At 41.4% G+C, this 27,287-nt stretch overlaps 1 protein-coding gene across 5 annotated transcripts in view; it reads right to left on the bottom strand.

Moving 5' to 3' along the window:
* Window positions 1–27,287, bottom strand: part of scaf6 (SR-related CTD associated factor 6) — a 276,422-nt gene that overhangs the window by 8,819 nt on the left and 240,316 nt on the right. For all 5 annotated transcript variants that reach the window (XM_076212514.1, XM_076212515.1, XM_076212518.1 and 2 more), the window contains 2 exons: window positions 19,527–19,649; window positions 9,320–9,463 (listed from right to left, as the gene is read on the bottom strand). In XM_076212514.1, coding sequence (XP_076068629.1) covers window positions 9,320–9,463; window positions 19,527–19,649 — 267 coding nt within the window. The remainder of the gene's footprint in view (window positions 1–9,319; window positions 9,464–19,526; window positions 19,650–27,287) is intronic.

Below are 27,287 nucleotides of genomic sequence, written 5' to 3'. Positions count from 1 at the left end.
ACAAAGATCTGATCTACACAACCTCTACCTGTCCTAAATCCATACTGTTCCTCACCAATTACTCCTTCTATTCCTCTCCTAATCCTCTCAATCAAGATCCTCCCATAAGCCTTCCCAACTACACTTAACAAGCTAATCCCTCTGAAACTACTACATTCACACTTGTCCCCTTTTCCCTTGTAAAGTGGAACTATACAGGCACTCCAGTCCTCCGGCACTCTACCCTCTCTCCAGCAAACATTAAATAACCTCACCAGCCAGTCCACCATCACTGTACCTCCCTTTTTCAGACATTCTGCATGGCATCCATCCAGACCAGGTGCCTTACCTGCTTTCATCATCTTAACAACTGCCTTCACTTCATCCTTTCTTATTTCTCCTCCATTCTCCTCACTCATCACTCTCATACTCTTCGCATTTCCCACTGCAGTTATCTTTCACTCCCTATCCTCCTTCACATTTAGCAACTTCCTTAAATATTCTGCCCATCTTCCCCTTACTTCTCTTCCATTATCATCTCTCCATCTGCACCTTTTACCTTTTCTTCTCTACTTGATTCGCCTCCTCTTCCTCTCTTAATTTCTTTCCAAAACATCTTTTTATTACTTTCAAGATTTTCTGTCATACTCTTACCCTATTTCACATCTGCTCTCCTCTTTGCCTCCTTTACCTTTTGCTTTACTTCTCTTTTCTTTTCTTTGTACCTCTCATATGACTCCCTCGTCCTATTTTGTAATCAATCTGTGAAAGCTCGCTTCTTCTCTTCTACAACCTTCTGTTTCCTCATCCCACCATTCACTACCCTTTCTTCTATATCCTCCTGTCTTTCTTGTTCCACACACCATCCTTGCACACTTTATGACTCCCTCCTTGAACCATCCCCATTCCTCCTCCACACCTAGCTCTACTCTATCCTTCACTCCCTCCCACTCCTCCTTCATCTTCTTTTCATACTCCTTTTCCTTTTCATTCAAAGAGTTCACTCTAAGAACCTCCCTACCTTTTGTCCCTTTCCTCTTTCTCCATCTATCCTCCACTCTCAACTTACCTTCCACCAAAAAATGATCTGATATTCCCCCACCCTCTTCCCTTAGCACATGTACATCCTTAACTCTTCCTATCATAATCCTATTTGCCACTACATAATCCATCAACGCTCTATCTACCACCCTTCCATCCACCACCCTCTCCCATGTGTACTTATGCTTGACTTTTTTCTGAAACTTTGTATTTGCTATCATCAACTCTCTTTCTAGACACATTTCCACCATCAACTCTCCACTACGATTCTTTCCTGGAACTCCACATATCCCAACCACTCCATCGATTGGACCATTTCTTACCCTAGCATTAAGGTCTCCCAGTACTATTACATTGACATTTCTCCCTAAATCCTCTATGCACTCATTTAAATCTATCCAAAAGCCCTCCCTTTCTTCTACACTCTTCTCACTGCCAGGCCCATATGCACTTACAAAGACCCACATCTCCTTTCCCAGTTTCACCTTCATCAAGAAGACAGGGGTGAATGGAGAATGGTTGTATATGGATGATGTTGTGATGCATGAGGTGGAATGGGTGGGGGGATGTGGGGTGAGGTAGTATATGTGAGCAAAATTTGATGCAGCCCGAAGGGATTTCTCCCTGTCCTCTCCTTTTATGCATGGGGGGACGGAGAGGGGGGGTCGCCGATTTAATGAAGCGGCCTTGCTGTGGATGTGCTGTGACTTGTGACACTGCTTCTGACCCAGGGCAGTGGACAGGGTGCAGGGATGACCCGTCATCCAGGAGGTGCTAAGATGGGAGGGAGGGTGGAGGGGAGTGGAGTGTTTTTAGGGATGGAATGGGTGGGAATGATTTTATGCCTTTTTCTTTTTGGCTACCTCCCTTGTAAGGGGGAAAAAGCCTTGGTATATGCATGTATGTATGATATGGATACAAAAGGAAATGAGTGATGAGGAAAAAGAGAAAGACAAAGCTCTCAGAATTGAAGCCAATGATAGAAATTAGAAAAGAACAGCATACATACATATACCAAGACTTTTTCCCCCTTACAAGGGAGGTAGCCAAAAGGGAAAAGGCATAAAATCATTCCCACCCATTCCATCCCTGAATACACTCCACACCCCTCCACCCTCCCTCTTATCTTAACACCTCCTGGATGACGGGTCATCCCTGCACCTTGTCAACTGCCCTGGGTCAGAAGCAGTGTCACAAGACACAGCACATCCACAGCAAGGCCGCTTCATTAAATTGGCGACCCCCCCTCTCCGTCCCCCATGCATAAAAGGAGAAGACGGGGAGAAATCCCTTCGGGCTGCGTCAAATCATCCATTTACAACCATTCTCCATTCACCCCTGTCTTCTGTCCTCTCCCGTCCTTCCTCAACAGACATTCCCCTCTTCCCCAAAGCCCCCTTCACCCCATCACAATTTATTTGGAGAGTGCTGGACTTGAGACTGAAAAAATGGTACATCAAAAAAATGGAAACTTAAACCAAAAAAGAAAAGAAAATATGAAACTAAAAGTGGCATACACAAATATTGATGGCATGATCTCTGGAATCAAAGAATGAAATGACTATCTAGAAATAGAAAAACCCAACATTATGGCTATTGTAGAGACAAACTGAAAGGACCTCTATCAACAAGCTTAGTTGGACAAGGTCTATACAACCACTGGGTGAAAAATAGAACAGACAAGCAGGGAGGAGGTGTCATGATATTGACCAAAAAGGATCTAAATGTGACAAAAATTAATGAAGGTCGAGGAAATGTAGAATTAATTATGATAAAAATTGTAAACAAAAAGATGAAAAGCAGAAAATTTGTAGCAGTTTATGTACCACCAAAAACACAGCCTTGGTTGGATAGCGAACATTCTAAATTACTGGAAGACACAATGAATGTGCTAAACGAATTACTGAAAGAGGTTGGAAACATAGTAATCATGGGCAATTTTAATGCAAAAGATATAATCTGGGAAGAAATGATAGTAAAAGGAACTTTGGAGCAACATTCTACTGGATATGACCATCGAATACACCCTAACACAATGGGTTAAGGAAAATACTAGATATAGAAACAATGAGGAACTGTCAAAACTAGACTTAATATTAACTTCTGAACCAGATATTGTGAACAAAGTGGAGTATAAAACACCAATTGGAAAAAGTGACCATATACTAATAAAGTTTCAATTAAAAGAACATAACAATGTAGGCAGGAATGATGAACAAAGAGAGGGAAGATTAATGTACAACAAAATGGATTTTCCAAACTAAGACATTTTTTCCAAAACACAAACTGGGATAAATTCTCTAAAGAGGAAACAAAGATGGAAGACAAATGGAACATATTCAAAGAAAAGTACAAGGAAGGAATTGACAAATATGTACCAAAAAAGAAACAAAAGTAGATTTATAATAAAGTGTTGGTATAACAAAAGGTCCCGGTCTGGGGTATTGGCTGCATGTTATTGTGGCGAAGTAGCATGCAGTTGATACTTTTGGGTCTATATGGGGTGCCCCTATGGACCAAACCCACACATCATTTTGTCTGTGATAGAGGAAAACTCTGTTCATAGAGAAATCATGACACTATTATACTACGACTGTCCCTCTGTTATGCTGTCCCCCAACCCCTTGTTACTGTCCTGTACAATTTCTCTGAATATTCATTTCCTTTTTTGCCTACCTACCCTGTGGTGGGGGAAAAGAATACTGCCACCAAGTATTTCCACTTGGATCGTAAGAGGCGAGAAAAAAGGGATGGGGATTGGGACCAGGCATTCTTCTCCCTGTAGCCCCACAGGGGACATTCCTAAAAAAAATAAAGGCATAAGAGGGTCTAGGAGTTTTCCGACCAGCACCCTAAGGTTTGGGTCTTTTAATGTGCGTGGATGTGGTACAGATGAGAGTAAAAGGGAAAAGATAGGTAGTATGTTTGTGAGAAGAAAGATGGATGTGTTGGCTTTGAGTGAAACTTAGTTGAAAGGGAAGGGCGAGTTTAAGTTTGGGAGTGTAGGTGGGGGGTTATCAGGAGTGAAGAGAGGGCGAGGGAGGGAAGGGGTGGCTATACTAGTAAGTGAAGAGATAGGTAAACGTGTAGTGGAGTAGAAGGAGGTTTCTTCAAGGATAATGTGGATGAAGGTGAAACTGGGAAAGGAGATGTGGGTTTTTGTAAGTGCATATGGGCCTGGTAGTGAGAAGAGTGTAGAAGAAAGGGAGGCTTTTTGGATAGATTTAATGAGTACATAGAGGGATTAAGGAGAAATGTCAATGTAATAGTACTGGGAGACCTTAATGATAGGGTAGGAAATTATCCAATTGATGGAGTGGTTGGGAAATGTGGAATTCCAGGAAAGAATCGTAGTGGAGAGTTGATGGTGGAGATGTGTCTAGAAAGAGAGTTTATGATAGCAAATTCAGTGTTTCGGAAGAAAGTCAAGCATAAGTACATATGGGAGAGGGTGGTGGATGGAAGGGTGGTAGAGCGTTAATGGTTTATGTAGTGGTAGATAGGAGTATGATAGGAAGAGTTAAGGGTGTACATGTGCTAAGGGGAGAGGGTGGGGGAATATCAGATCATTTTTTGGTGGAAGGTAAGTTGAGAGTGGAGGATAGATGGAGAAAGAGGAAAGGGACAAAAGGTAGGGAGGTGCTTAGAGTGAACTCTTTAAATGAAAAGGAAAAGGAGGAGTACAAGAAGAAGCTGAGGGAGGAGTGGGAGGGAGTGAAGGATAGAGTACAACTAGGAGTGGAGGAGGAATGGGAATGGTTCAAGGAGGGAGTCACAAAGTGTGCAAAGATGGTGTGTGGAACAAGGACAGGAGGAAATAGAAGGAAGGGTAGTGAATGGTGGGATGAGGAAACAAAGAGGGTTGTAGAAGAGAAGTGACCTTTCACAGATTGGTTACAAAATAGGACGAGGGAGTCATATGAGAGGTACAAAAAAAAAAAAAAAAAAAAAAAAAAAAAGAGAAGTAAAGCAAAAGGTAAAAGAGGCAAAGAGGAGAGCAGATGTGAAATGGGGTAAGAGTATGACAGAAAATCTTGAAAGTAATAAAAAGATGTTTTGGAAAGAAATTAAGAGAGGAAGAGGAGGCGAATCAAGTAGAGAAGAAAAGGTAAAAGGTGCAGATGGAGAGATGATAATGGAAGAGTGAAGATGGGCGAATCAAGTAGAGAAGAAAAGGTAAAAGGTGCAGATGGAGACATGATAATGGAAGAGTGAAGATGGGCAGAATATTTTAGGGAGTTGCTAAATGTGAAGGAGGATAGGGAGGGAAAGATAGCTGCAGTGGGAAATGCGAAGAAAATGACCGTGATGAGTGAGGAAAATGGAGAATAAAGGAAGGATGAAGTGAAGGCAGCTGTTAAGATGATGAAAGCAGGTAAGGCACCTGGTTTGGATGGATGCCATGCAGAATGTCTGAAAAAAGGAGGTACAGTGAAGGTGGACTGGCTGGTGAGGTTATTTAATGTTTGCTGGAGAGAGGGTAGAGTGCCGGAGGACTGGAGGAGTGCTTGTAAAGTTCCACTTTACAAAGGAAAAGGGGACAAGTGTGAATGTAGTAGTTTCAGAGGGATTAGCTTGTTAAGTGTAGTTGGGAAGGCTTATGGGAGGATCTTGATTGAGAGGATTAGGAGAGGAACAGAGGGAGTAATTGGTGAGGAACAGTGTGGATTTAGGACAGGTAGAGGTTGTGTAGATCAGATCTTTGTGGTAAGACAGATATGTGAGAAAGCTATAGGAAAGGGGAAGGATGTTTTTTTGGCTTTTATGGATCTGGAAAAGGCTTAAGATAGGGTAGACAGAAAGGCACTGTGGGAGGTTTTGCAGATATATGGGATAGGAGGAAAGCTTCTAGGAGCTGTCAAGAGTTTTTATGAGAGTAGTAGAGCTTGTGTCAGGATTAGAAATGGAGAGAGTGAGTGGTTCGAGGTAAAGGTGGGACTTCGTCAGGGATGCGTTATGTCGTCCTGGCTGTTCAACTTGTACATGGATGGGGTAGTGCGAGAGGTAAATGCAAGGTGGTGGGTCAGGGATTGGAGATGGTTAAAGAAAATGGAGAAAAGTGGGAGGTGAGCCAGCTGTTGTTTGCAGACGACACTGCACTTGTGGCAGGATCGGATGAGGGATTGAGGAAGTTGGTGACAGAGTTTGGGAGGGTGTGTGATAGAAGAAAGCTGAAGATAAATGTGGGTAAAAGTAAGGTGATGAGATGTACAAGGGGTGAAAGTGGCAGCAGACTGGTAGTGAGCATTAAGGGTGAGAGACTGGAGGAAGTGGATAGTTTTAGATACTTGGGTGCAAATGTGGCAGGAAAAGGTGGAGTGGTAGTGGAGGTAGAATGTAGATTGAGAGAAGCGAGTAAATGCCTTGGTGGATTAAAAAGTGTAATGAGCAATAGACATTTGGGAATGGATGCTAAGAGGAGACTGTATGAAGGAGTGATTGTGCCAACAGCACTGTATGGAGCAGAAACATGGAACATAAGAGAGGAAGAGAAGGAGTTTGAATGTGTTTGAGATGAGGTGTCTGAGAAGTATGATGGGGGTTACTAGGCTAGATAGAGTGAGAAATGAGGAGGTGAGGAGGAGAACAGGGGTGGAAAGGGAGTTGGGAGATAGGGTTAATGAAAGAGTATTAGGATGGTTTGGACACACGGAAAGAATGAGTAAAGAAAGGCTAGTGAAAGAGGTATGGAAGGAAGATGTGGAGGGAGTGAACATGAGGGGACGTCCTAGTATGAGGTGGATGGATGGGGTGAAGGGGGCTTTGGGGAAGAGGGGAATGTCTGTTGAGGAAGGACGGGAGAGGACAGAAGACAGGGGTGAATGGAGAATGGTTGTATATGGATGATGTTATGATGCATGAGGTGGAATGGTGTATCCATTACCACTTACTAACCATCACCCACCACGCACGTGATCCACATGCTTGCAACAGAGCGAGAGTTCCTCTTGCTTACCTTGCGTTTTACCCACGACATGTACACCTAACGCAGCACATTTGAAGACAAACAAGATATAGATGCCTAGTGTCACCAGACTAACCTATCATAAATCCTTTTATTATAACTGCCCTAGTGTATTAAGCATAAACTAGTATATATATATAATATACCAAACAATATCCACCAATTGTAGGACTGACCCTCTTACATAGAACAGACCCCATACAATGAATAACAAGACTAACACCCTTGCTTGAAACCACTAACACTCCTATAAAATGTTTAACACCCATGTCACGTAGCCAGAGCTGGGGTAGGTGAAGAACCTACTGCCAGAGGCTGGGTAGGTCACGAACCTACCGGCCGGAGGTCAGAGCTATTGTGCCCTAGGTCAAGGCCTGGCACTTATTGTATTTAGCCCAAAGGGGCAATTGCATTTGTAGTTTAACCTGAATCTCTTGTTTAAATAAACAAAGAAAACTCCCGCTTTGGAGTCTATCTTGCCACATTAAGACTTCCCTACGTAACCATATAACCTACCATAACGGTTACACTGGCGGCAGCAGCGGTGGCCACGACCACGTATATAACGTATACACAGGTATACAGGTATACAATGGGCAGGGGGATAGGGAGTGAGGTAGTATGTGTGAGCAAAATTTGAAGCAGCTCGAAGGGATTTCTCCCCATCTTCTCTTTTTATGCATGGGGGGACGGAGAGGGAGGTCGCCGATTTAATGAAGCGGCCTTGCTGTGGATGTGCTGTGTCTTGCGACACTGCTTCTGACCCAGGGCAGTGGACAAGGTGCAGGGATGACCCGTCATCCAGGAGGTGCTAAGATGTGAGGAAGGGTGGAGGGATGAGGTGTCTGAGAAGTATGGTGGGGGTTACTAGGCTAGATAGAGTGAGAAATGAGGAGGTGAGGAGGAGAACAGGGGTGGAAAAGGAGCTGGGAGATAGGGTTGATGAAAGAATATTAGGATGGTTTGGACACATGGAAAGAATGAGTGAAGAATGACTAGTAAAAGAGGTATGGAAGGCAGATGTGGAGGGAGTGAACATGAGGGGACGTCCTAGGATGAGGTGGATGGATGGGGTGAAGGGGGCTTTGGGGAAGAGGGGAATGTCTGTTGAGGAAGGACGGGAGAGGACGGAAGACAGAGGTGAGTGGAGAATGGTTGTATATGGATGATGTTGTGATTGCATGAGGAGGAATGGGCGAGGGGGTGGGGGGTGAGTTAGTATGTGTGAGCAAATTTTGACGCAGCCCGAAGGGATTTCTCCCCGTCCTCTCCTTATATGCAAGGGGGGACGGAGAGGGGGGGGTCGCCGATTAAATGAAGCGGCCTTGCTGTGGATGTGCTGTGTCTTGCGACACTGCTTCTGACCCAGGGCGGTGGGCAAGGTGCAGGGATGACCCATCATCCAGGAGGTGCTCAGATGAGAGGGGTGTGGAGTGTATTTAGGGATGAAATGGGTGGGAGTGATTTTATGCCTTTTCCTTTTTGGCTACCTCCCTTGAAAGGGGGAAAAAGCCTTGGTATATGTATGTATGTATATGTATGTACGTATGTATAACAAACGGTGTAGTGAGGCTTGAGACAGAAGAGACAAAGCCTGGAAAAGATGGGAAAAAGACAAAAAAACATCCAAATGGCAGACATATATAAAACTTAGGAACGAATAAGTGAATATATGCAGGAAAGAAAAAAGAAATTATGAAAAAGATATTATATACAAATGTAAGGATCAACCTAAACTCTTTTACAGATATATAAATGAAAAACTAAAAGATAAACATGAAATAGTGAAACTGCAAGGAGATAAAGAATATATAGATGATACAGAAATGGCAGAAGTTATGATCAGACATTTCAGGTCTGTTTTTACAATTGAGAGCTCACAATCTTGGGAAGATGGACAACAAGAAAGATCACCCAAAATGAAAGAAATAAAGGGAACACAAAAAGAATTAAGACACCAAATAAAAAACCTAGATGTCAAGAAATCGCATGGACCGGATAGAATTGCAAATTGGATACTGAAAGAGTGTATAGATGAGCTGACAGACAAATTATAAAGATAATAGACTTTTCACTCAAAGAGGGAAAGGTACTGCAAGATTGGAAAGATGCAAACATACATACATACATATACCAAGGCTTTTTCCCCCTTACAAGGGAGGTAGCCAAAAAGAAAAGGCATAAAATCCTTCCCACCCATTCCATCCCTAAATAGAGTGAGGACGTTGACAGGCTTTGAAGACAGTGGACAGGTACATAATTTTGTCTCATGTCACTGAGTCATGTTATTCAGCAATTCAACAGTTTTTACAAGCACACAGGTAAGAAACTTACCCAAATGATGGAGGAGTTGGGCTATGAGAAGGTGATCGCTTAAATGGCACATGGGCTGGAGACCTAGAAGGTGACCTCGGAGACCTGGAACGTGACCTAGATCTTCTTGGAGACCTAGACCTAGATCGATGTCTTCTTGGAGACCTGCAAATACAAACTTATGTCAACATATGCCAGGAATAAGCCACAGGCAACAGTTTTTTGCAAGGAACATTTGAACAATTTTATCCAGTATACTGTGGTAATTGTGGTTACGGGAATGACTTTGTTTACCTGGAGCTACGGCAATTTCCCGAAAGCTCGTTTAATTTTTTATTTGGGAATCTTCCTGTAACTTCGTACCACACTATTGTAATTTTGATTAATATTATTAAACTCCCCTCCCTCTTTATTATTTATTTAAACCTATGTCATAATTTGATTAACAAATCGGGAACTTGAGAACTTACGTCAAGTATCTGTTGTCCCGTGACTTCGAAACCATTTTGAAGGCTCAATAAAACTCCTGCCGAACAAGACCAACTTTCTGTCACGGTACGTCAGACTAGCTGCAACCCTCGTCCCAGTGACTAGCTTCAACACTGGTACCGTGACAAGCTTTAACCGTGTCTCCAAAAGGACGATAAAACCTCGGCAAGGAACTAGCCATCGAAGTCTCAAGCATATATATATAATTCTAACAATTTTTGTTAGAGAACTCATTCAGGTAAGATTCTCTAACGTTCTGTTTTGTTGATCTAATTACGACATAGGTTTTTTCTCTAACAAAAATCAAGAATTCCGATCAGTCTTATATTACTATAGCTTTTTTTCCCAACTAATCTGAATTCTCGGCTTTAGTTTTTTCATCTCTGAATTTGAGAATTTACTTAAAATTTAAAATTTAACTTTAGAAGTCGATTTCGACTTTAACTTATTTCCCCCTTTGTGTCGTAAGCCGCTATGTAAGCGTGTTTCCATTCATAAGGTTACGATAGTGTGTGTACGAAGTCCGGTTTCCTGTTCTTTATACCGAGTTTGTTCGGTTTTATTAATTTCCTCGTTTGAGGACACTTAACTTTCGGGAAATTCTGCCGGCTTTGGTACCTTGTTTTTCTCGTGAACATTCAGAAATTTCCGAATAGTTCTCTATTCTTGGTGGCCTCTATTGTTGTATTGTCGTGGTTTCTTTTGATCCATTGCCTTCATCCAATTTAAGCTAATATTTAAATCAAATTAATAATTTTTTACTTAGTTTCTGTCTTCGTTGTGCTTAGTCCATAAGACTGTTTTCAGCACGACTATTTGCTCATGTATTTGTACTGAATCGTTTGGGTTGGAGTTGTTGTGGCTAGCCACGATAAGACGTTGTCCGATTCGGAAGTCTTACAAAAACTCCGAAGACAGAGAGCTCACAAAAAGGGGCTTATCACTAAGGACCTTAAGGCTCTAAATGCCAAGTCTGACTCTCTATCTATTTCCGTCCTTGACGATATGTTAAATCAGATTGAAGATTTCCTCTCAAAAATACAAGATCATGACGAGGAAATCTTCGAGATGCTCCCCGAAGAAGAAAAGGACGAGGATATGGAGACATCTAGAACTTACCGCCTGTCCGTTCTTCTTCAATTGTCTCCGTATAAAGAACGAAGACAAGAATTGAAGGGAGTTCTTGAATCTCAAAAGGGTGAAAAACTAAAGTCCACTGATAATTCTGTAAAACTTCCTCTTCCTCCTATTATTCTTCAACATTTCGAGAATAACTCTAGCAATCCCTTTGCCTATTTAAACTTTAAAAAGGGTTTTCTGAATGCTTTAGCTGGTATCCCCAATCTGACCAATAGTCAGAAATTAATTTATTTGAAGGGATACCTCAGAGGGGAAGCTTTCCATTTAGTAGAGAACCTTCCAGTGGATGATTTAAGTTTTGACTCTGCTTTCCATCTTCTTGATGAATTATATTTCAACAAGGAAGAAATTCTTGATAAGGTGTTGATTTCAATTATCAATGCACCGGAGGTCTCGCTCATGAGAGACCTTGAAAGTTACATTAGGTCTGTAGATTCCAAGCTACAAGACCTTAAGGGAATTGGGGTAGATTTCACTAGGCCAGGAAGCGAGGGCCTCCTCTTAATAAGCAAATTAATTTTAATTAAATTGCCTAAATTTTTTCTTATTGAATTGTCTCGGGTGATTAATTCTAATTACCCCAATTTTAACCAAATCAAGGAAGTTTACCAGTCAGTTCTGGTTAGACTCAAAATGGGATCAGATGATCTTGGTGTCAAACCGAAAAGAAGCCTTACTACCAGCTCCCTTGCTTTCAAGGAAATTTCCTTGAAAAAACCAGTTGATTCCAGTAAGGGAGTTGATGGGTCCTTTAAGGCCAATTCTAATCCCATTAAAAAGTCTATTAGTATATGTAAATTTTGCCCCGCTTCCGACCATGCTAGTTCGAAGTGTACTTCTTATAAATCCCTTGAGCACAGGAAAGTTAGAGCATCTCAGTTAGGACTGTGCAATAGATGCCTAAATCATGGAGCCATGTGTCCTATGACTTATAAGACACCACTTTCTGAAGGGAAAGTGTTTAATTTTCTTAATTCAACAGATTCTATTGTTCCTTTGGTCTCCCTTCCTATTAGCAGAGGAAAAAGAACTGCCCAATGTCTCTTTTTGTTGGACACTGGAGCACAGTTTTCTATCATTAATAAGGAATTTGTAGAGGACAAAGTTGGACCTTGTTTAAGTCCTCCTATGGACAAGTTAGTTTCTTCCTTTGGTTTACCTCTAATGAATAAAAGAGGTTTTAACTACACTGCTAACTTAAAACTCCCTTCAGGGATGAATTTGTTTAGTTTGTTCTTTGCCATTGAAGGATTCAACTTGTCCTTACAAATTCCTGCCTTGTCTTCTATACTACTTAGTATGAATAATCACCAATTTTTTGTCTCGCCAAGTTTTCCAAAGGTGAAGGGAGACCAATTAAACGTTTTGGGGATAATCGGAAACAATATTCTTCAAAACTTCTCAACTTTTTCAATAGAAAGTGCCCCCTTGTATGGTAGCCCATCATGCAAGGTTATCAAACTTGCTAATGGTTACATTCCATACAGGACTGGGGCCCAATACACTCCTAGTGAGAAGCCTTTCTACTTAAAGAGAATGATAAGGGGGATTCCTGAAATGCCTTCTAATGAAAACAAAGATGTTGATGGTTTCAAATGCAAGGAGAGGCCTTTGAGGATAAAACCAGACTCTGACCTTGGAGTGGATTCTTTTAATTGCTTAGAGGAATATAATGGAGATTCACTTGTTTTCTTTAATTCTTCTTTTAAGACCAATGGAGTTTCTCTAAAGAAAACTGAGAAAGGCTCTTCCCTTACTCAGTATTGTAAGACTGTTAAATATTTTCCTCCCAAAAGGTTAGGCAAGGAAAAGTTTCTTGTCAACTTCTGTTTAGAACCTGTAAGTTCTCAATTTGATCCTTTGCAGGAAGTTTTTATTAATTCTAATGTTGAGTATGGTCTTGACAATTTCTATTCTTTAGAGTCCATCGGTATTAAAGAGGAACTGACCCCAGATATTGATGATTTAGATGAATTTAAAAAGTCCATTTCCTTCAAGAATGGACATTACTATGTGAAGATCCCGTGGAAAAGGGATTTGGTGGATCTTGTTTATGACAAACTTGAGCAAAAGGGGCTTAGAGAGGATTATGAAGCTGTGTTTGACCAGCAAGAGGCCTTGGGTATTATCGAGCCAGTAACTAAAAGAGTCCCTATACAAATCTTTATACCCCATAGACATGTGCTGAAGGATGATGATCTTTCCACTTCGAGAATAAGGCCAGTTTTCAATTGTTCTCTCAAAGTAGGAAAAGCTCCTTCCTTAAATGAAGTTGCATTCCCGGGAGTTGACTTGATGAACAATCTTCTCTCTCTCTTGTTGTATTTCAGGACCAATAACACTGGCCTGCGTTTAATTTTCTTTTTTTCAGAGGTCGAAGGTTTTTCAAGTGATTTATAGGTTTTTTGGTGCACTGAATCCAAAAATGCCATCCGTTTCCTTGGATCAGGTCTAGTTTTTGAGATATGAGAAGTGCGACTTTTGGGCCTTGTATAGTACTAAGTATAAGGAAAACGAGGCTGCAGGTATAGCCTATTCTTATTTTTTTTTTCATAAAAATTATACTGTAGCACCCCGAAACTGATACTGAAACCTAATTATGTGTTTGTTTACTTTCAGGAAACTGAAACTGAAACTGCATTGACAACACTGAAACTGAAAATGGTTTAGAAAAGTGTGATCTCCAATCAATGTGACTGATTTTATAAGAATCTGTGCTTTTTACAAGAATCTGTGCTTCTTGTGTTTCTATTTTGGACACGTATCTTAGATTGACAGAAAATGGAACGCAAATGCACAAATCATCCTGATAGGTTCTGCTACATATGTGGTAATGTGATTCTTCCTCGTCGACTAGCAAATATAACTGATTTTGTGAAGAAGGCATATCATGCTTACTTTGGAGTTAAACTTGGGGACCAGGACAAGCCATTTGCACCCCATGTTAGCTGCAAAACATGTGTCGAGAACTTGCGTGATTGGAGAAATAAAAAAAGGAAGAGTATGCCATTCGCTGTTCCAATGGTTTGGAGAGAGGGTTAAGATCATGTGTCAGACTGCTATTTCTGCATGACTAATCTTAAAGGAGTCAACCGCAAGAACAAGCATTATATTCAGTATCCTAATGTTCCCTCTGCCATACGACCAGTCCCTCATGGTCCAGGCCTGCCCGTTCCCGAGCCAGATGTTGCAATGGAATCTAGCTCTGAATCTGTATCTGATAACGCACTAGACAGGGCAGAGGGTGGAGAATACATGCCAGAAGAGAATGACCGGCCAGTGCCTCTAACACAAGCAGATCTCAATGACCTGACACGGGATCTAAACCTATCAAAGGAATCAGCACAGCTTCTGGGTTCTCGTCTTCGTGAGAAAAATTTGCTAGCACCTGAGACAACATTCTTTTGGTACCGAGAGCGTGAAAGAGAATTTAGACAGTTCTTCACAACCCAGAAGGACTCGTCATTAGTTTACTGCAACAACATTGCTGGTTTGATTCAATCAATGGGGCTGGACTATGTTGCTACTGAATGGAGACTGTTCATCGACTCTTCCAGCAGAAGTCTCAAGGCAGTCCTCCTTCACAACGGAAATAAATACTCTTCAATTCCAATCGGTCATTCGGTGCAAATGAAAGAAACTCATGACAACATGGATCAGCTACTGTCTGCTCTGAACTACAATGACCATGGTTGGTTGATCTGTGGAGATCTTAAGGTAGTTAGATTGGTTTTGGGACTACAGGGTGGGTACACAAAGTATCCATGCTTTTTGTGTTTGTGGGATAGTCGGGCTGATGATCAATATTTGGTCAGACAAGAATGGCCACCACGACAACGTTTGGAACCTGGTTCACACAATGTTCAGGCTCGTTCTCTTGTTGAACCAAACAAGGTCTTACTCCCACCTTTACATATCAAACTGGGACTGATGAAGAACTTTGTGAAGGCAATGGACAAGGACGGCATGGGATTTACTTTTCTTCAGCAGAAGTTTCCTCGGATCAGTCTGGAAAAGCTTAAGGCTGGCATCTTTGATGGGCCTCAGATAAGGGAACTTATGAAGGACTCAATGTTTGACGATGCACTGAATGCAGTTGAGCTGTCCGTTTGGTGGTCGCTTAAGTCAGTGATAAGAAACTTTCTAGGAAATAACCGAAGTGCAGAACACGAGAAAGAAGTCGATGAGCTCTTGAACAGCTATAAAAAATTAGGGGCTCGCATGTCAGTCAAAATGCACTTTCTACGGTCCCACTTAGACTATTTCCCTCAGAACTGTGGTGACTTCAGTGAGGAACAGGGAGAACGTTTCCACCAGGATATTCGTGTCATGGAAGAACGCTACCAAGGCCGGTGGGATGTGAACTTTCTTGCGGACTACTGTTGGTGTTTGAAACAAGACGTGGTGGCTGCCCAACACAGGAGAAAGTCACTGAAAAGGCCCTTCATCCATGATTAGATTTTCTCTTTATCTTCTGAACTATGCAAGAAAAAATTATTTCTTTTGTCAAGAATTTTTTTTCCAAAATTAAAGGGAATAAATAGCACTATATTGCGTTTTTAATTATTTTTACCGCCTTGTATCTCAAAAACGTGACCTGATTGAAGAAAATGAGTGTGATTTTTAGATTCTGCATAGCAAATTACCCTAGAATCAGTTATCAGATGCTTTACCTTTGAAACTTCGCAGGCCAGTGTAATCAAGTAATTTTGGCAGATGTTATGAAAGCCTTCTTGCAGATCCGTTTGAAGGATGAAGCTGATCGAAACAGATTCTGTTTCTTTAGGAGGATTGACCAGTATATACCCTTCAGGTATAATACTATCATTTTTGGCTTCATTTGCTCTCCTTTCATTCTAAATTTCATTATCCAACACCATCTTTCTTTGCAGCCTGACTCTCTAACTGCCTCCTTAATAAAGGATAAATTTTATGTAGACAATTTGGTCTACACTACTAACGAGCTTTGTTCCCTCCCTGCAATGGTCGAGAAGATTAATGAGATCATGCTCAATGGAGGTTTACCTCTCAAGGAGTGGACATGCAATTCGACTTCTGTTCTCTCTGTTCTTGATCAAGAAGTAGTTTGCAATAAAGAGGAGGTTAAAGTCTTGGGTTATATTTATAATAAAGATCATGATACTTTGAGAATCAAGGATGTTTCCCTTGACCAAAATGCATCGACCAAAAGACAAGTTTTGTCTTCCTTGTCTTCTGTATTTGATCCTGTGCTCTTGCATGGAAAAATCCTTATTAGAGAGATGTGCCAAAGGATGGTGGATTGGGATGGGAAATTGGATAGAGAGTTACTTGTTAGATGGAACAAGTTGTGTGAAAATTTTAAGAAGGTTAATAACCTATCCTTTAACAGGAAAACCTTTTCTATAGAATTTCCCATTAAATTGTTTGTATTTGCTGATGCTTCCAAAGAAGCCTATGGATGTGCCATATATGTAGGGCAAGAAGAAAGAGAATTACAGGAGTCTAATACCTCTCTTCTATTTGCCAAGGTCAAGATGGCTCCTATTAAACAGAGAACTTTACCATCTTTGGAGCTTATGGCAACTTTTCTATCTTTGAAATGCCTCAACACTATTTTTGAGGAAGGACTGGTGTCTGCACCACTGGTTGAATCAGTGGTTCTTTTTATTGATAGTCAAGTTGCCCTTTCTTGGATCCTGACCAACAAGGCTCCTAAGAAAAATATATTTGTCAATAATAGATTGAAGGAAATTTCCAATCTTTTGGAAATTTTCAAGGCCAAGTTCACACCCATTTCCTTTACTTATGTTCCTTCTGAACATAATATGGCTGATTTCTTAACTAGACCTTGTAGTGCTAAGGTGTTCAAGGAAAAATTAAATTGGTGGGTCACTTGGGATGTATTCCCTCCTGTTTCAAGGGAGACATTGTCAATGCTGCTGTTGTACAAGTTGACACTCCTCTAATAGATGTCTTTAAGTTTTCTTCCTATAGTAAACTTCTTCATCACTCTTCTTTGATTTTTAAGGCTGTCTTTCTGTTCAAGAAGTCTAATGCTGACCCTGTTAAGGCAGCATCTAATTATTTGATGAGTATTGTGCAAAGGGATTCCTTTCCTGCTGAATTGGCTTATTTGCAGAATTCCAACACTAATGACGTACCTCCTTTGGTAAGTCAAATGAACTTGTTCTTGGACAAGAACGGTTTGATTAGGTCCAAGGGCAGAATTGACAAGAACATTAACCTCAAATATGAGGTTGTCAATCCCCTTCTCTTGTCCAAATCTCATCATTTAGCTAAGATCCTAATTTTCTTTGCTCAATGTCAAGTTATGCACATGGGACTACAAGCCACACTTAATTTCCTTCGTATGCATGGATTCTGGATACTTAAGGCCAGACAAGCTGTTTTAAGCATTTTGAAGGATTGTATAGTTTGTAGGAAATACAATTCCCATGCAGTTAATTATCCTTCTCCTTCCTCTTTACCTGCCTCTAGGGTGAATCTAAGTGTGCCCTTTGCCCATACTGGTGTAGACTACACTGGACACTTATGGGTTAGAGACAGGAATGGAGAGAAGGTTAAAATATACATTCTTATCTTTACATGTTTCAATACTAGAGCAGTTCATTTGGAAGTTGTGAATACTATGTCCACTCCTGAGTTTATTTTGGCTTTTGTTAGGTTTGCTAACAGGTATGGAATTCCTTCTGCTGTTTATTCTGACAATGCTAAATCTTTCGTTCAAGCAGGAAATGTTATTGAACAACTTTTATCTTCTTCAGAATTTGAAGAGAAATTTAAAACTTCCCCTGTTAAGCATAGAACCATTCCTGTTTATGCTGCTTGGTATGGTGCCACTTGGGAAAGGTTAATACAGACAGTGAAACAATGTTTGTATAAGGTATTGGGTAGGTCTGTTCCTGCCCTGGCAGAGATTACCACTCTTTTGTCTGATGTTCAAAAAATTTTGAACAACAGACCACTAACTTATCGTTCAAGTGAAAATGAGGTAGATGTTATTACCCCAAATAATTTTCTTATTGGAAGGACCATTCCTTCCTTGATGTTTGGAGACTTGGAACAAGTCCCTGAATGGGAATCAGGAGAAGACTACCCTTCTCTTCTCAACTTGGTTATGGACTGTAGGGATTATTTCTATGAAGAGTTCAAGAAACGATGGTTGACAGAGTACTTGGTCAGCTTAAGGGAAAGGGATAGAGCTGCATATCACAGTTCGAGAAACTGGGAAAAGGGAGATATTGCCTTTTTGAAACTCCCCTTCAAGACCAGACCCTTTTGGCCCTTAGTTCGTATTGTGGAAACTTTTCCGGACCAAGACAAGGTGATACGTACAGTCTCTGTCGTTAAGCCTGATGGAAACTCTATTAAAGTGAATATCAAACTACTAATCCCTCTAGAGCTCCATGCTGAGTTGAGTTCCTGTCTTGAGGATGAATCCCCTGGGGTTCCTAATGTTCAGGCTAGAGAGTCTGAACCCTTTGAAGAGGTCTCAGACGCAGAGGAGGTTAACTCTTTACAAGACGATTGTCTCTCTGGAACCTACCTCTGTGAGGCCGACTCGTGGGACTGCACTGGCCTCTAGAGACCTAGTAAGGTCTCTTGCAAGAAAAAACTTGTTATAAATTTTGTTTGAAAGTGTTGTATTTTTTAAACACTTTCTTTTTGTTGTTGGGGAGGCTGTGGTAATTGTGGTTACGGGAATGACTTTGTTTACCTGGAGCTACGGCAATTTCCCGAAAGCTCGTTTAATTTTTTATTTGGGAATCTTCCTGTAACTTCGTACCACACTATTGTAATTTTAATGAATATTATTAAACTCCCCTCCCTCTTTATTATTTATTTAAACCTATGTCATAATTTGATTAACAAATCAGGAACTTGAGAACTTACGTCAAGTATCTGTTGTCCCGTGACTTCGAAACCATTTTGAAGGCTCAATAAAACTCCTGCCAAACAAGACCAACTTTCTGTCACGGTACGTCAGACTAGCTGCAACCCTCGTCCCAGTGACTAGCTTCAACACTGGTACCGTGACAAGCTTTAACCGTGTCTCCAAAAGGATGATAAAACCTCGGCAAGGAACTAGCCATTGAAGTCTCAAGCATATATATATATTTCTAACGATTTTTGTTAGAGAACTCATTCAGGTAAGATTCTCTAACGTTCTGTTTTGTTGATCTAATTACGACAATACTAAGATATGCATTAATTTAGATATGTAATGGTTTTACTATAGAGGATGGCTCTTGGGATTTGTTTAACATATTCTTTAAGGCTTTACATGACCTGGTACTTAGTATTAAATTATACACTGCACTGGACCTGTGCTTGGATGCCATGCAAAGCTAAACATGGATGAAGGATGGTTGGAAACCCAACAGCCAAGACCTTCAATCAACCTCAAGCTAGTATATACTCCTTAGACAACAACACAATATCTCTTTATTGAATGACTTAGGGGCAAATCTGGAGGCAGTAGCCAGATCTGTATCAAGTTCCCTAGAACTTTTTTTTATCTATTTATCTATTTATCAATTGATTTAAAGCTAATGCCTTGCTACTACTTTTCTCAAACTAATGCAATATTGCTCACCTAGATCTAGACCTTGAACGAGACCTTGAACGACGAGATTTCCTTCTTGGGCTCTTACTTCGACTTCTGGATCTTGAGTCAGATTCCTTTTTCTTTTCTTCAGGTTTTTCAGGACTTACAGACCTGCAAAAATAAATCAAAGTGTACACTTGTACATAACTTATATGAAAAGTAATCTGACAATTAATAACTTTCTTTATGTTTTTCAGGACTTGCACAACTACAAAAAAATCCAAATGTACATTTGTATACATACAGGGCGTTCAGGATCAATTTGATAATTTTTTTTATCTTCTGTCATTTCAAAACCATTTGAAGGATTTACATACATATACCAAAGGCTTTTTTCCCCTTTATAAGGGAGGTAGCCAAAAAACAAAGGCACAAAAACCACTTCCACCCTTTCCATCCCCATCACACTCCACTCCCCTCCACCATCTTCCCTCCCTCTTATCTTGGCACCTCCTGGATGATGGGTCATCCCTGCACCTTGCCACTGCCCTGGGTCAGAAGCAATGTCACAAGACACAACACATCCACAGCAAGGCCGCTTCATTAATTTGGCGATCCCTCCTCTCTGTCCCCTCATGCAGAAAAGGAGATGGAAAGAAATCCCTTTGGGCTGCATCAAATTATTTCTCATGTATACTCCCTCACCCTCCATCCCCCACCCATTCCACCTCATGCATCACAGTATCATCCATATACAACCATTCTCCATTCACCCGTCTTCTGTCCTCTCCTGTCCTTCCTCAACAGACATTCCCTTCTTTCCCAAAGCCCCTTTTACCCATCCATCCATCTCATCCTAGGTCGACATCTCATGTTCACTAGTTCCACATCTGCCTTCCACACCTCTTTTACTAGTCTTTCTTCACTCATTCTTTCCACGTGTCCAAACCATCCCAACACTCTTTCATCCACACTATCTCCCAGCTCCCTTTCCACCCCTGTTCTCCTCCTCATTTTTCACTCTATCCAGCCTAGTAACCCCTATCATACTTCTAAGACACCTCATCTCAAACACATTCAAACTCCTTCTCTCTTCCTCTCTTATGTTCCATGTTTCTGCCCTGTAAAGTGCTGTCAGCACAATCACTCCTTCATACAATCTCCTCTTAGCATCCATTCCCAAATGTCTATTTCTCATTACACTTTTTAATCCACCAAGGCATTTACTCGCTTCTCTCAATCTACATTCTACCTCCGCCTCCACTCCTCCCTTTCCTGCCACATTCGCACCCAAGTATCTAAAACTATCCACTTCCTCCAGTCGCTCTCCCTTAATACTCACTTCCAGTCTGCTGCCACTTTCACCCCTTGTACATCTCAACACCTTACCTTTACCCACATTTATCTTCAACTTCCTTCATTCACACACCTTCCTAAACTCTGTCACTAACTTCCTCAATCCCTCCTCCGATCCTGCTACAAGCAGTGTTGTCTGCAAACAACAGCTGGCTTATCTACCATTTTTCTCCATTTTCTTTAACCATCTCCAATCCCTGACCCACTACCCTTGCATTTACCTCTCGCACCACCCCATCCATGTATAGATTGAACAGCCAGGGTGACATAACATATCCTTGACAAAGTCCCACCTTTACCTTGAACCACTCACACAATCATGCATGCAAACAACACAACATACACTCTATAAAGGATTTGTGGGAAAACCCAGTTTCAGCTGTGGCATTCCTTGGGGAGACGGGACTGCTCAGACAGACAGTCTAGGGAACAACAACAACAACCACTCACTCTCTCCATTTCTAATCCTAACACACACTCTACTACTCTCATAAAAACTCTTGACAGCTCCTAAAAGCTTTCCTCCTATCCTGTATATCTGCAATATGTCCCACAGGGGCTTCCTGTCTACCCTGTCAAAAGCCTTTTCCAAATCCATTAACCCCTTCCATACGGTGCCGCATACGTAGGCGGCATGAGGAGCAAGTGGATACGCGAGGCTGCCATATCGGCGTCTTGATTATATTTAATGTAGTTGCCCCTGCGTAATGACATACTCTCTAAACTGTCTTCATCACATTTTCTATGGTTATCAAAATTCACGGGTAAAAGAGAGAACGACCAATATAAGCGGTGACTATATTTTATGATGCGAGTATTATTACGACACATCGTACGTTTGACAGCTAATGCTGCCCGCGAGATTTTGAACCGTACTGAATGGACGTAAATTGTCCTACAGAATGGACGTAAACTGTCCTACAGAATGGACGTAAATTCATAAGAATCAGTACAGAGAAGAATGACCAAAATGATACAAGGACTCAGAAATTTGCCTTACGAAGAGAGGCTTAGGCACCTAAACTTACGCTCACTGGAAAGACACAGAGTGTGGGGTGATCTAATAGAAGTGTTCAAGTGGATCAAAGGCTATAACAAGGGTGATGCAAACAAGGTCATGATAATAAAACAAGAGGGCAGGACTCGCAGTAATGGGTACAAACTGGAAAAATTTAGATTTAAGAAGGAAATAGGCAAGAATTGGTTTACAAATAGGGTGGTCGATGAATGGAACTTAGTAACCATGTAGTGAGCGCTGAAACTATCAGTTGTTTTAAAAAATGATTAGACAACTTTATGGATGGGGATGACAGGTGGTGATGGATACGGAGCTGCCTAGTGTAGGCCTTATGGTCTTTTGCAGTTTCCTTTATTTCTTATGTTCTTATGAAGAGGTTAAATCCCCAAAAAACATCCTTACCTTTTCCTATAGCTTTCTCACATGTCTTACCACAAAAATCTGATCTATGCAACCCCTACCTGTCCTAAACCCACACTGTTCTCACCAATTATTCCCTCTGTTCCTCTCCCAATCCTCTCAATCAAGACCCTCCCATAAGCCTTCCCAACTACACTTAACCACTTCACTCCAGGGCACATCGCATGTCTGGCAGCATTAGCTGCCCGACGTGTGATGTTGCGTCATAATAATCGCATTATAAAAAAAATAAAGTAAGTGCTCAATCGTTCATTCTCTTTCACCTGTGAATTTTGATAACCATAGAAAATATGATGAAGCCAGTTTAGAGAGAATGAAGGTTACGTAGGTACGACTACAATATAATCAAGACGCCGATGTCGGCATCATCGCGTACCCACTGGCTCCTCATGACGCTAAGGTAGGCATCACCATATGGAAGTGGTTAACAAGCTGATCCCCCTGAAACTATTACACTCACACTTGTCCCCTTTTCCCTTGTAAAGTGAAACTATACTGGCACTCCTCCAGTCCTATGGCACTCTACCCTCTCTTAAACAAATAGCCTCACCAGCCAGTCCACCATCACTGTACCTCCTTTCTTCAGGCATTCTATATGACATCCATCCAGACTAGGTGCCTTACCTGCTTTCATCATCTTAACATTTGTTTTCACTTCATCTTTCCTTATTTCTCCTCCATTTTCCTCACTCATCACGGTCATTTTCTTAGCACTTTTCACTGTAACTGCCTTTCCCTCCCAATCCTCCTTCACATTTAGCAACTCCCTAAAATATTCTGCCCATCTTCCTCTTACTGCCTTCTCTTCCATTATCATCTCTGAATCTGCACCTTTTACCTTTTCTTCTCTACTTGATTTCTCTCCTCTTCCTTCCTTAATTTCTTTCCAAAATATATTTTTATTACTTTCAAATTTTCTGTCATACTCTTACACTTTTCACATCTGCTTCTTCTCTTCTACAACCTTCTTTGCTTCCACATCCCACCACTCACTACCCTTCCTTTTATTTCCTCCCATCTTCCTTGTTCCACACACCATCTTTGCACACTTTGTGACTCCCTCCTTGAACCTTCCCCATTCTTCCTCCACTCCTAGTTTTACTCTATCCTTCACTTCCTCCCACTCCTCTCTCAGCTTCTTCTTATACTCACTCTCCTTTTCTTTCTCATTTAAATAGTTCACTCTAAGCCCCTCACTACCTTTTGTCCTTTTCCTCTTTCTCCATCTATCCTCCACTCTCAACTTACCTTCCAACAGAAAATGATCTGATATCCCTACACTCTCTCCCCTTAGAACATGCACATCCTTCATTCTTCCTATTATACTGCTATTTACCACTACATAGTCCATTAACACTCTATCTACCACCCTTCCCTCCACCACCCTCTCCCATGTGTACTTATGGTTGACTTTCTAAACACTATTTGCTATCATGAACTCTCTAGACACATTTCCACCATCAACTCTCCACTATGATTCTTTCCTGGAACTCCACACTTCCCAACCACTCTGTCTATTGGTTCATTTCCTAACCTAGCATTACGGTCTCCCAATACCACTACAATGATGTTTCTCCCTAATCCCTCTATGCACTCATTTAAATCTATCCAAAAAGCCTCCCTTTCTTCTACACTCTTCTCACTACCAGACCTATATGAACTTACAAAAACCCACATGCACAGTGACAGTCGAACGGATCGGACATGCCTGAGAACGCTCTGCAAGCTAGCGCTAAATCTAGCAATTTTTTGACCGAAAATTGACAATTTACCTAATTGTAAACAGATCGGAGGGGGGCTATGACGAGTGGTACTGTGATGTAGCAAAGTGATTTAAGTGTAACAAGAATAGAAAAAAGAAGGGAAATGGATGATAAACCAACATACACAGAGACAACCAAAAGAAGATTGGACATGAGTAAGTATGAAACACCTTTGGGAGTAGTTAGAAAGAAAATATGTAACATACATACATATACCAAAGGCTTTTTCCCCCTACACTAGGGGTAGCCAAAAAGAAAAAGGCATAGAAACCCCTCCCACCCATTTAATTTCCTATATATTCCACTCCCCTCCACCCTCCCTCTTATCTTGGCACCTCCTGGATGACAGGTCATCCCTGCATCCTGTCCACTGCCCTGGGTCAGAAGCAGTGTCGCAAGACACAGCACATCCACAGCAAGGCCGCTTCATAAATTCGGCGACCGCCCCTCTCCGTCCCCTCATGCAGAAAAGGAGAAGACGGGGAGAAATCCCTTCGGGCCGTGTCAAATTTTTTCTCATACATACTTCCTCAACCCCCATCCCCAACCCACTCCCCCTCATGCATCACTGCATCATCTATACACAACCCCTCTCCATTCACCCTTATCTTCTGTCCTCTCCCGTCCTTCCTCAACAGACATTCCTCTCTTTTGTAAAGCCCCTTTCACCCCATCCATCCATCTCATCCTAGGATGCTCCTTCATATTCACTCCTTCCACATCTGCCTTCCACACTTCTTTTACTAATCTTTCTTCACTCATTCTTTCCATGTGTCCAACCCATCCTAATACTCTTTCATCAACCCTATCTCCCAGTTCCCTTTCCACCCCTGTTCTCCTCCTCACCTCCTCATTTCTCACTCTATCCAGCCTGGTAACCCCTATCATACTTCTCAGACATTTCATCTCAAACACATTCAAACTCCTTCTCTCTTCCTCTCTCATATTCCATGTTTCTGCCCCGTACAATGCTGTTGGCACAATCACTCCTTCATATAACCTACTCTTAGCATCCATTCCCAGATGTCTATTTCTCATTACACTTTTTAATCCACCAAGGCATTTACTTTACATTCTACTTCCACCCCTACTCCTCCCTTTCCTGCCACATTCGTACCCAGGTATCTAAAACTATCCACTTCCTCCAGTCTCTCACCCTTAATGCTCACTTCCAGCCTGCTGCCACTTTCACCCCTTGTACATCTCATCACCTTACTTTTACCCACATTTATCTTCAGATTCCTTCTTTCACACACCTTCTCAAACTCTGTCACTAACTTCCTCAATCCCTCCTCTGATCCTGCTACAAGCCCAGTGTCGTCAGCAAACAACAACTGGCTCACCTCCCACTTTTCTTTAATCATCTCCAACCCCTGACCCACTACCCTTTTCATTCACCTCTTGCACCACCCCATCCATGTAAAGATTGAACAACCAGGGCGACATAACACATCCCTGACAAAGTTCCATCTTTACCTCGAACCATTCACTCTCTCCATTTCTAATCCTAACGCACACTCTACTACTCTCGTAAAAACTCTTGACTGCTCTTAACAGCTTACCTCCTATCCCATATATCTGCAGTACCTCCCACAGTGCCTTCCTGTCTACCCTGTCAAGCCTTTTCCAGATCCATAAAACCCCAAAAAACATCCTTACCTTTTCCTATAGCTTTCTCACATATCTGTCTTACCACAAAAATCTGATCTACACAACCTCTACCTGTCCTAAACCCACACTGTTCCTCACCAATTACTCCCTCTGTTCCTCTCCTAATCCTCTTAATCAAGACCCTTCCATAAGCCTTCCCAACTACACTCAACAAGCTGATCTCTCTGAAACTATTAAACTCACACTTGTCCCCCTTTACCTTATAAAGCGGAACTATATAGGCAGTCCTCCGGCACTCTACCCTCTCTTAAACAAACATTAAATAACCTCACCAGGCAGTCCACCATAACTGTACCTCCTTTCTTCAGACAAATTGCATGGCATCCATCCAGACCAGGTGCCTTACCTGCTCTCATCATCTTAACAGCTGCTTTCACTTCATCCTTCCCTATTTCTCCTCCATTTTCCTCACTCTCATTTTCTTAGCGCTTCCCACTGCACTACCTTTCACTCTCTGGAGGAGAATAATATACTGAACTCGAGCCAATTTGGATTCAGACAGGGAAGATCATGTACCACTAATCTAATTTGTTTCTATTAACCCCTTCCATACGGTGCAGCACACGTAGGCGTCATGAGGAGCAAGTGGATTCACGACGCTGCCATATCGGCGTCTTGATTATATTTATTGTAGTCGCCCCTGTGTTTTTACATTCTCCCAAATATGCCCTGAATCCCATTCTCTGTGGTTTTCAAAATTCGCGGGTGAAAGAGAGAACGATCGATATAAGCGGTGACTATATTTTAATGATGCGAGTATTATTACGACACGTCGTACGGCTGGCACTGGCTGCTGCCCGCGAGATTTAAGTTCCGTACTGATGTGGTTAAGATTGATAGATACATTGCAAGAAAGGGATGGCTGGGCAGACTGCATTCCTGGACCTACAAAAGGCATTTGATAAAGTACCACACAGAAAATTACTATATAAGTTGGAAACAATAGGAGGTATACATGGAAAACTATTGAATTGGATGGAGGCCTTCTTACATGGAAGACAAATGAGAGTGGTGCTCAGAGACAAATATTCAAAATGGGAAGAAATGAGTAGTGGCATCCCACAGGGGTCCGTGCTAGCTCTGATAATGTCTGCTATATATATAAATGACATGGACGAAGGCATTGAAAGTTACATGAACTGCTTTGTGGATGACACAAAATTATTAAAGAGAATAAACTCCAAAATAGACTGTGACTGTTTGCAGAGGGATCTGAACATCTTAGAGTGGAGCAAGAGATGGGAGGTAGAATTCAACATCAAGAAGTGCAGTATAATTGAATTTGGAAAAAGCAAGAAGAGAATAACAGGACAGTACAAAATTGATGGAAAAGAAGTAAAGAAAGTAAATTTTGAAAGGGACCTAGGAGTAATCATCACCAAAGACATGTCGCCAGATAAACATATAAATAAAATAGTCGGAGAAACATACAATTTGTTGAGATCAATAAAGGAATAAGGAAATGATCAAGAAAATATTACAAACACTGATATGGCCAAAACTGGAATATGCAGCACTGATATGGTCACCCAGTACAAAAAAATATATAAGAAAATTAGAAAGAATACAAAGAACAATGAC

The sequence above is a fragment of the Oratosquilla oratoria genome, chromosome 30 (assembly GCF_046742065.1).
Source record: "Oratosquilla oratoria isolate Oo_2021 chromosome 30, ASM4674206v1, whole genome shotgun sequence".
In the NCBI taxonomy this organism is placed as follows: domain Eukaryota; kingdom Metazoa; phylum Arthropoda; class Malacostraca; order Stomatopoda; family Squillidae; genus Oratosquilla; species Oratosquilla oratoria.
This window is presented reverse-complemented; position numbering and strand designations above follow the sequence as displayed.